Source organism: Gavialis gangeticus, unplaced genomic scaffold (assembly GCF_001723915.1).
Source record: "Gavialis gangeticus isolate Ggan-Ray unplaced genomic scaffold, GavGan_comp1, whole genome shotgun sequence".
Classification (NCBI taxonomy): Eukaryota; Metazoa; Chordata; order Crocodylia; family Gavialidae; genus Gavialis; species Gavialis gangeticus.
Genome location: NW_017729026.1, coordinates 20027346 through 20038754, shown reverse-complemented (window position 1 = coordinate 20038754; position 11409 = coordinate 20027346). Strand labels below are relative to the sequence as shown.

Genomic DNA, 11409 nt, shown 5'->3' with positions numbered 1-11409 from the left:
GTGTCACACGCGTCTGCTTCGCCTGCCACGACTTTGATGTTAATGGAGTTGGTTCAGATGTCCGACACATGCAGTCCAATTATGAGTCTCACCAGCGTCCTGTGGGTCTCGAGTTTCTGAGGGCTCCGCCACCCCTACACCCTTGCCCGTTCCACCAGGTTGGTGGCCAACTGTCAGGTCCGGCCCCGTATCCACACGTCCACTCAGATGATCCACAAAAGGAAAATAAAAATCAAAACAAACACTACGACCAAGAGGGTTCCCTTGATCGGAGCGGCTGCTGCAGCCGTCTGCAGCCATCTTCCAATACCCACTTGACCTCCGAGGGGTCTAACCCCCTTCTTGGCCTTCGAAGAGCCCCCTTGGAGGGCTTGATCAATTCCCTTTTGTCCCCTCCTTCTTTCCCTCACAACGTTCAATGCACATATATCAGTTTGAAAATGGCTGAAACTGGTTTGAGATAAATCTGGTTGAACATAGCATCAGATTTAACTGATTTGGCTAAAACTGGTTTATGTAATGTCTGTCCCAACCCCTTTCTAATTCAAGTTAAACCAGACTCCCCCAGCATCCCAGCATGCTCTCTGGACTGGGTGGGGCTCTCTGCTCCACAGCAGAGCTGGCCCCTCCCCTCTGATCCCTGGCTGGAGCTGAGCAGAGACTGCAGGAGTCTGCCTGGCTTCCTCCTGCTCCCCCCATCTGCCTGCCTTACACAGACACCTCTCAACATTAGTAAGTACAGGGGTTGTCAAACAAGAGTATGCATACCCCTGGGAGAACTAGGGAAGGCCCTAGGGCATATGCACAGGCAGGGACGGAGCACTGCCACCCAGCACACCATGATGCCACCTCCAAGGAGCAGGGTCGGGGTGAAACGAAGGCAGCAGCACCCCTCTGTGAGCTGTACAGGCGCCTCCCAGATGGTTAGATATGGGCGGGGTGGAGGTTGCACACGAAGGTGGCTGCTGCCACCATCCACCTCCCCACACTGCTGCCACTCTGCATCCAGTTGCGTGCCATGCTCCTCCCACCCACTTCCCCCTGCTCCACATCTGGCTGCTGGAGGTATACTTATTAAAAAGGTTGAAAACCCTGAGCTAGCAGACCACATGTTAGCTATGGCTGTGCTGTGGCAGACAGGACAAAGGCAGAATCAACAGGTAGCTGGTAAATGTGCCTCCATTGTTTTTTTAATGGGCAGATAAACACTGAGTAGGGATGACAAACACTGTGTTATCAATTCCCTGCTGGGCTGGTTAGAAGGGGGGAACCTCTCCCTAATTGGAGCATTCTGCCAGGACCTAACCACACTCTCCTCAGTTCAGCACTGTGGAAGGGAAGGAAGGACTGCTTTAGTACCCCCCAGGCTTCTAGCCTAAGCTACTGCGAGCATGTGCCTGCCTGCATTTCTGGGATGTCTGTACAGTTACAAACTGGCTCAGCCTATCCAGGTTAGACTAAGATGCAAAGATTGAATCAATTCAAGCTCAAGCTTTTCGAATGTCTGTCCCTAGCTTTTGACATTATGGATTCCTATTTGAAATCCCTGTATCTCATAATTTTCTGTAGAAATGGCACACAAGGAAGAGATACATACAACCTCACATCCAGCCACCCTTGACGTCTCAACCTGAGTGACTAAGTAACCATTTACAGCTGGATCAGCAGGGGTGGTGGTAGGGAGTGGGGGGTTAACCTTTTAACACAAATCCAGGAAAGAGTTTTAAGTCATTTCTATGGAATCATAGCAAAATACTTCAACTGCTCTTTTACCCAAATCTGACCATGTATCATACCCTTAAAGGACAGTGAAATTGATGAAACATTAAGATGAGAACTTTAACAAGAGCAATCCTGGCAAAAAATAGTGCTCCTAAATTTGGTCAATAAATGAAATGCCTCTAATAATTCCCTCCTACTTACATGGATTCTAATGTAGTTTGAATACTTATCTTGCATTATCATAATTTTTCAAAGTTTAGTATAATGGTAAAAATTCCTTCATGTATTAATGTTGTTGCTATTTCCGGGCGGTGGAGGGAAGGGGTGGAAATCCATTCTCCTTTCTTTGGAAATAATAAAATGAGAGTCTGGTGCAGTGACAATAGGTTCTAAGAAGTGCCTATTTACTTCTGAAATTTCCACACTAAGTGACCTTCCAAGCAAGACCTGCAAACTGCTATATGCAGTCAAATATTTAGTTTATTGTTAAGATTAGATTCATCTTGCTTGCTGTTACTTTTTATTCTTGGCAACATTCAAGAATTGTTGTTTTCCAGTACACCTCTCAGGGATATTTTAAATATATAAATGCTTCTAAGATTTCTTCTTTAACAGTTTAGTGTAAAAAGGTGGATTGCCAGCCCTGGAAACTACAGTCTGTTTCTCCATGGAATAGCTGTAATGCAGACCAGCAGTTACAATTTTTCCTACACATCACCACAAGTGTGTTCATCAAGTCTGACCTGTGGGAATGCACTCAGGATGAAAGCATAGCTCAGTTCCCAGAACTATTGAGTAGTTGACCTTTGATCTATCTTCTGTGACTTACAGCAAAATGTTCAGTTGTTGTGATTGGAATATTTGACCATTAATAACTGGTTTCATTTGTATAGATCACTACTACACATCTGATGGAACAGAGCTTTAATATAATATGTCCTACACTGCTGGGTATCCACTGACTTCAGGAGTGTTAGAATTTCAGCTCTGTAGTAGGAGGATGGTGGGTGTTTGTGGCCAAAAAATAGGAAGAGTAATTATTATGATTTCTAAAAGAAAAAGTCCTGACATTCAATATTTCTTAAATTACCAAGAGCTCTTGGAAATGATCTGAAAAGCCAAAGACTGCCATTTGTAATAACATTCAATAAGTAGTTTAAAGCGAGCAAAAAGTATCACAGTTCCATATACTAGATGTATATGGAACCAAATTTGTGAAACTTTACAGATAAGAACTGGGGCAATTCCTTTAAGATGAGTGAGCACCTTGGCTGCAGTCCAGCAAGGCATTTACATGTATGCTTAACTTGACTTAAGCATGTGCTTACCATGTTTACTTGAATACAAGATGAGGCTCTCCCTCCAATCAGCATGAGGAAAAAAGCTCATAAAAGGAAACTTCATTAAGTAAAATGTTTTATCAGATTTATGGGTACCCATAATAGTTTTCCTATGTGCAAATTACCGTAGGTATGTTTATTTCAGGAGCAGTGTATTCACATTTGTCCCTCACTTCCATATGCTCAGGGACAGCAGGGTCTGACAGTAAGGGAGGAGAAGTTGGGGAAGGCAGAGGGCAAGGGGACCACTTAACTCCCCCTGACCCAATTTACTTTCCATGCTGTTGCAGTGGGAGGGGGACAAATTCAAGATAAACCCCCAATAATTAGTTTCTATACCTGGAAAATTATAACAAATTTATAAATTCTCCATATATAGAATCTAATTATTGGGAGGTCCTCTTATATTTGAGTAAATATGGTAATTGCTCTTCTGGATCAGAGATAACACACTCAATATCTTGACCTTACATTTTATTTATGAATTCTTATGTCTGCCTGACCCCTTTGCAGACACCTGGCCTAGATTATTATCAGGTTAGCTACGGTGGTATTTAATGAAAAGATCCCAAATCACAAGTTTGTCACATAATTAATGGCTTTGTGGACAGCATCATCTTTTGATGCCTGCAAATGCCACCTGGCTTCTGATAATAGGATCAACAAAAGTCCATATTACACCTTTGTTATCAATTATTTTTCCCTGCAGCTTCTGTATAAGTAGTATATTGTGACATTTTCCTTCATGCTGGTACGCTGCTGAAATGTTTCAGAGGTTATGATATAATTTCCAAGGTGAACATGCATTGCACCTCTTGACGTACCAGGTCCATGGAATAGCAGTAAAACAAGGGTTTAAAATAGCCATTCCCAACCAGGGTGATGTGAAGTTGCTTTTAATGTGCTATGGCACCCGGTCCCTGTGGCTACTGGCTCCTCCACCTGCTGAGTACCTTGTCTCTACCCTCCCTCCCCATACACCTAGCTGCTCTTCTGAGGGTTCCTGCTTCTGCCCATGCTCCCATATGCCCCTGCACTGACTACCCCTGTGCACTGAGCTGCGTTCTCTGCCAAGGAGGATTGGGGTCATGGAGCTTCTTTTTTCACCCTGGCTCATTCCCCAGCTGTTAGCATGCTACGAGGGGCTTTGGGACCAGGTGGCTCTGTTCACCAGAGTGTAGTTCCCCAAAGGAGCAGCCACGGTGGTGGGGACTGTGCTTACCCCCTCAGGTACAGACCATGAGCAGGAAGGTACAGACAGTGGTAAGAATGGGGCATGGCAGGGTGCGCTTCTACTGCCCTCATCTGGCTGCAGCTTCTGTGTCTCCATCAGCCAGTCACACCTTTCCACCTGTTATATGGGCAGTTTCTTCCTTCCGGTGTCTAGTAACCCACCCCCAAGCTGCCCCACATGCCAGCACCTGCTGGCACAAAACACTGTGCACCCTCCCCTCTATGCTCTCAGAGGTGTCCTGCCACCTCATTAATCCTTTTAAGGCTGCCACAGGGTGCAAGGAGGTAAGCACTGTAAGAAACAAACTAGCTTTTAAAATGGGGTGCCCCTAAATTCAGAAGAGTTATGAAGGGAAGGCCTTGAATCTAAAAAGGTTAAAAACCCCTGGGTTAAAGAGTATGGAGATAACAAGGGGTATATCTTCAAGAGACATTTACTGTAGAGTTGTCTAATTAGCTCCACAGTAAAGTCTCAGCGTCTATACATGTGGCCTTGTTAAGCTGCAGTAAACTAATACATGCCGACATAGCTTAGTACTTGTAAACACTAGTACTATCTGGTGTTTTTTCGCATGCTGCACCACACATCTAGACACTGGCAAGGCTGGCTGGGGCATGAGGATGATTCAGTATGCAGACAGCCTGCCAGCTAGCCCCATGCTTGTAGCACCCTCATTCCCTCAAAGCAGTGGGGGGTGGAGGCGAAGCTGCAGCTGCAGCTGGGCAGAAGCATGGAGAGCAGCACCAAGCCTGGGGGGTGGCAGGAGTGCAGAGCTCGGCTGGGTAGGGTGTGGGTGTGAGATAAGCTGAGAGGGTATGGGGACCCCCACGCACTCCCTCCTGGCATGCAGCAGCTGAAGGCAGGGGGGCGGCTCAGGGTGCTAGTGCCCGGTGCTGGCGCCTGGCAGGGCATGGCTCTGGCCTGCACTGTGCAAGGGGGGAGGAGCGCAGCCTGCCTGGACCATCTCTATTGCATGGGCTCTGTGCCTGCACTGGAGCCAACTGCCTTCCCTGCCCTCTGCCACACAGGTCCCTGGATTCCACTAGGAGTGGAGGGAGCCTCACCCTCTGCTTCCCTGTGGAGTCCAACACAGGGCTTCCCTTGGTGTAAAACTGGTAACTGGAGGCAGGCCAGGTGGAGCCCCCACAATAGAGGTGGCCAGGCAGGCTGAACTCCCCCACCCCATGCACAGCACTGGCCAGAGCCACACCCCACCAGGTGCCAGCTCCTGCACTGAGCATGAGTGCCCTAAAACTCTTCCCCCGCCACCTGCTGCTGCTGCCAGCAGCAGAAGCTGCATGCCATGGGGGGGGAGTGCGGGGAGGTTCCCACACCCTCCCTCACACCCCACAAACCTCATACACCCACACCCTTCCCCCACAACCCTCACCAACATATACATACCCCAACATACTTTATGCCCCCGCACACACAACCACACCCCCTCAAACATCCCCTACACTCACAGCCCCACACCCCACCATACACACACATGCCCCACCATACACACACACACCACCATACATACACATCCCACCATACGTACAATATACAAGAGTAAGACGTTATTTTTGAGTTATTATGCAATCACCTCTATATAGTCTATGCAAACACAAATCCTGACAAAAATATTTTTTGTAATAAAATTAAAATATGTTATAGTAGATGTTTGACTTTTAGTAAATGATTTGCCCTTTTTTTTGGTTCTAAGATGGCAACCCTCCCTCCTTCCAAAAGGAGTATGGGGCTGGCAGGCAGCGAGGGGAGGAACTTCCAGTGGAAAAGGTTAGGGGCTAGGGGGTGGGGACTTCTGGTCCCAATATGGTGACTAGGGGGCAGGGCGACTGTCAAGGGGCAGGGTGACCCATGGGGACCTCAGCAGTTCACCAAAACTCATTAAGTGGCCCTCCAGCCAAAATAATTGCTTGCCCCTGTACTTATTGTGTGTGTAGAAGCACCCAAGGAGCATTTTGCTAGGGTTTAAAGTATAAACTACTTATGCCCTCTAGAGTTATGTGAAATGGGCATCATCACCCTTGATAGAGTATCTCTTTTCTCCTATTTTTAGGCTTAACTAATTTCAGAGTGGTGCTGACTTCTTAAAATTCTGTCTATATAACCATCCCCTCCCCCAAAAAAGTTAGACATAAAAGCACTTCTTAGTGAGCTAATCATGAGTCCTGCTCTCCAGACAAATCGTGATGAATGTTTCTCACCTGCTCTGGTTGTACATGCCTCCTGCATTGTTGGAAATACATTTCTCTCCTGAAGCATTTCTTTGGCTGTTGGATGTTTCATTGGAGTTGGGAGGCTGCAGCTGCAATTTACAAAATTGAACACCTGGCTGACATATGTTTGACATTTCAATTTTGCTTTGTATGATTCACACATTTTTGAGATTTCATGGGCATCTGGACAGGTTTGAAATCCCCTATGCTGTTTTTCCATTGTGTTGCAAATGTAAACATAGTGTGTTAGGTTCCCAGTGGGTGTAAATTAGCTGTTATTAATTCAGCTATTGATGGTATCCTGATATACACCAACTAAACATCCTGCTTTAAATAGAAATTCAATTCTAAGCATAAACATTGGCTCAAATGGAATATTAAGTAAATCTGTGAGTGTTCACATTTGAACTTCTTTAAATCCTTATCTTTGATTTGATACATTCTGTTGGAGACAAGCCATTGATCCATCATTTTGTTGGGCAGGTTACTCTTTTGTATGCATAATGATTTAGTTTAAGCAAGGAAAAGTACTATTCTGGTTCGAAATTTTGTGTCACATAGGTACTTACATGTGGTAGTGTTGCCTAATTTGTGTCAAAAGCCAGTAAGTTAAATGCACTGATAATTGAGCAAATCTAACCTTTCCTGTATAGGTTAAATCCCTTATTTATTTAAAAATGTCTTCTAGTAATCTACCTCCATGCATATTTTAATATTTGAATTACATTTTACATCAAATCAAAAAAATAAAATTACCAAAGTAGAACTTACGTACAATGAAAGCTAGAATTTACTATTCCTTTTTGATGAAAGATCCCCAGATTGTTTAAAAGGACTCTGTTAGCCCTGTTGTAACTTGTTTGTGATAATCCTGCCATGTAAAGTAAAATTGTTCTTTGATTTAACTCTAAAATTATTCCATTGTACTTTACTGTGGTATACAGTTTGTACCCTGCCATATTCTAGAATGAGACACTTATTAAAGTGGCATTCATCTGCCTGAGTATTGAATGTGTAGAGGTTTAGTGAGAACCACAAGAGACATGTTTTAAAAAGGAAGGCTCACAAAATTTTTGTCCAAGGGTACATTTGTTGGTTGAGGGTTCACAACTTAGATGACAACAGTTGCATTCTGCGTAGTTGTGCCCAGTGGTAAGTCAGGGAAGAATATATCTGTTTAACCATACCTTTAACTACAAATAAACTGCTCTATCAATTAATTAGAGTCTAGTAGTAAATTTTATGAACATTGAGGGTAAAATAGCAAAAATGGCATGAGATATAGAGATGAGTTATGTTTTACAAATAATGGATTAACCAGTTTCCAAGTTTTGTGCCTCTAAGGAGACAGTATAAAAACACCCTGGGTGTGTACAGACTTGTTCAGCAAATTTAGTTAACTTCTCAGTTAATTTATCTGGAAATGTTTGCTGTTGTCAAATGGAAATAATGAGCTTCTAGGGAACATTTGGCTTTAAGGGCTGCAGCGTTTCCACACTGAATGCCTGAACTCCCCCCATAAGAATTTTTGTTGAATCTGGCATTAAGTCCTCATTGGTATGTTTCGAGTTTGATTTGGGAGAAAATAACAGAGAAGTGTTGAGTGAGAGACATTATAGAGAACAGAATTTGAATACACAGATCTAGAAAAGGCTGATAGTACAATTGATCAGCTTTTCTTCAGTGCCCTAATGATTAGCAGCTCCATCAAATGTATATTGATGTATCTTTATTGGTTTTGTTCCTTGACAACAGCCCTGTCCCCAAACAATAGCAAGAACAAAAATATATATGAAATATGGTTGAGAAAAATGCAAAAAGAAAAAATCCAGTCTAAAAGAAGGAAGTCTTCAAATATTTGTTTACTTCAGAATTTGTTTGAGAAAAGCCTTATTTATTAAAAAATAATATACTTGGAAATGAACTGATAGGGTAGGACTGTAATTTCACTAAGCAGAAGATAGAACTGAAGCCTAAAGGAAGTGGGTATGTAACATTAGATAGTGAATGCTCAGTGAAGGGAAGAGAGGTGACCCAATGACCACTTAAGCAGTTTAAAGTTACCAAACCAAATAATCTGTATGCCCTTAGGCAAATGTCAGGCTGTCCTGTGTTTTGACTGAATTCTTCAGTCATTTACACAGTGAAATGTATTGACATTAAAAAAAGTCCTTTTTTCCCCTTAGAAATTGCAGTTTGATATGGCTTGTTTTGATATGCAGTTTGATATGGCTTGCAGTTTGATATAAAACCTCGTTCTGTGTCTTTGAGTCAACAGAGTCAGCAACACAACATTTCTAAATTGTTCATTGGCACATTTTGAATATATATACATACTAAACAGCATAGATTGTTTTTAATCATGTTCCATCAAACTTTTAGTATCTCTGTTTACTCTACTATTTATAAAAACCTAGGGTGAATTCGTGGCTTTATTGAATGGTAAATTTTTCAGTGACTGCAGCGAGACCTGCATTTCATCCTTGCTGTTTTATTTTTTATAAATAAAAACTATGCTGCAAAGTGAATTAACAGAGTTAAAGGGAAAAGAAAACTATGCAGGCAGTGAGTTATCATTTATCATACTAAATATCAATACCTTACATGTATTCCTTAAAACTCTCTTCACTGGAAAACTAGTATCTGAAATGCACGTGCATCTAAAATGTACACAATAATAAATATGGTCTATGAATTTTTTCTAGTTTCAGTTTATAACTTTGTTAGATTTAGCACCGTAATTCCCCTTGGCAAAGTAGACATTGTCTATGGATGTCTAAATAGGATCATTTTCAACCATTTTAAAGCTGTTGATCTGCTTTCATATCATTTGATCAAATTCTTCTATCCTAACTCCCGTTCATGGCTAATTGATGGCATATGTGAAATACAGAGCTCACATTGTTGCTTCCTATTTATGCTTCTTCTGAAGATATATTCTGTACTGCAATACAGAATATACAGGACTTTCATGTAATTATTCAAGCACTTTTTAAAAGTTTAAAATATTGTAAATATCAAGGTAAATAATTAAGGCAGATAAATACCTTTATTTGAGACAAGTGGTGTGTTTTTAAGGGTGACTGATGTCCATTTTTAGAAGCAACTGAAATGGTTACCAGAAGTTTGTTTTATGTATTAAATTCCTTGTACTAGGCACCTAATCTTAGAAATATTGAGCCACATGTGACATAAAGCATGGTAAAACATCAGCGAAGCTCAACTGACTTCTTTCTTCTTTGACAGGTTAGTGAAGGATGCACCATGGGATGAAGTCCCTCTTGCTCATTCTTTAGTTGGTTTTGCCACTGCTTATGACTTCTTGTACAATTACCTGAGCAAGAATCAACAGGAGAGATTTCTTGAGGTCATTGCCAATGCCTCAGGATATATGTATGAAACATCATACAGGCGTGGATGGGGTTTCCAATACCTACATAACCATCAGCCTACCAACTGTGTGGCACTGCTGGCAGGAAGCCTGGTTCTGATGAATCAAGGTATGTGCTAAACAATAGGATCATTTTTGTAAAGTGTACCAGTTCACTCAGCTAGAAGTTATGAATAATGTTTCAGAATTTGATACATGAATTTGATTTATATTTTATGTGTTAGCACTCAACATCTAAGGCAGCCAGGTGTCAAGGTGCATGCACCAGCAAAAGCCCAGCTACTTAAACTTAAACTTTTGTTACTGCTTACAAGGCATAGAGTTTATTGAACAAAATAATTTTGATCAAGATTTCACAATGAAAGATTGTAAATTTGCTATATTGTGCTTGCTCTGGAAATGCCTGACCTCTGGTGTGATAATTAAACACTGTGCTGGCAAGTTAAAGAGATGCAGATTCAGATCCCTCCCTGAACAAGGGGGCCTTGGATCTTGGTCTTTTGTTTCCGGGATGAAGAACCTAATCACTGAGCCTAAAACAGGGCCAGATCACATGCCACTGAGTGCAGGGAACTGCGACTGGGGCAGCAGGACCAATCCAGCATGCACGGGGTCACGGCTAGGGCACTGGGTCCCAATCTGCATGCATGGTGCTGGGACCAGGGCTGGGGTTAGGTCTACGGTAGTGACAACCAGTCCAGTGCAAGGCCATGGAATGGAATCTGGCATTCAGGGAGTTAATCTTTCAACCTGTTTTCATTTGCGGACCCCTAAAATATTCCAAATGGAAGTGCAGACCCTTTGAATTTTAAGTGTCGGTATTCACATACTTTGGTTGATCATACCCATCTTTTGCAGACCCCTTAGACATAGTCTGCAGAACCCCAGGGTTCTACAGACCACTGTTTGAAAATCACTGCCTTAAGTGATTTATGATCTTAATGGCAGAGTTGAGAATTGACCCTGATTCCAGCTGAATTGCAATCTTTGGAGTTACAATAATAACTTAACCTTTTTCAGAAATATTTGGATAGGTTCTAAACTGGTATGTAATGTGGCATAATGGAAAGCTCCTAATTAATTCCTTTCTCCATTCAGCTAGAGATGGTATGAGGATCCATAGTTTCATAGTTTCTAGGGTCGGAAGGGACCTAAGTAGATCATCTAGTCTGACCCCTTGCCGTGGCAGGAAAGAGTACTTGGGTCAAACGACCCCAGCAAGGTGTTCATCTAACCTCCTCTTAAAACCCCCAAGGGTAGGATCCTGCACCACTTCTCCTGGAAGTTGGTTCCAGATCCTAGCCGCCCTGACCGTGAAGTAGTGCCTCCTGATATCTAGCCTAAATCTACTCTCTGCCAGCTTGTGACCATTATTCCTAATTACTCCTGGTAGTGCTTGGGGGAACAGGGACTCCCCCAGTGCCTGCTGATCCCCCCTGATTAGTTTATAACAGGCCACTATATCCCCCCTCAGCCTTCTCTTTTGGAGGCTGA

At 42.8% G+C, this 11409-nt stretch overlaps 1 protein-coding gene across 3 annotated transcripts in view; it reads left to right on the top strand.

Annotated features, from left to right (window-relative positions):
• The window catches only part of LOC109299575 (dermatan-sulfate epimerase), a 435657-nt gene that overhangs the window by 404871 nt on the left and 19377 nt on the right, over window positions 1-11409 (top strand). For all 3 annotated transcript variants that reach the window (XM_019520065.1, XM_019520063.1, XM_019520064.1), the window contains one exon: window positions 9771-10024. In XM_019520065.1, coding sequence (XP_019375610.1) covers window positions 9771-10024 — 254 coding nt within the window. The remainder of the gene's footprint in view (window positions 1-9770; window positions 10025-11409) is intronic.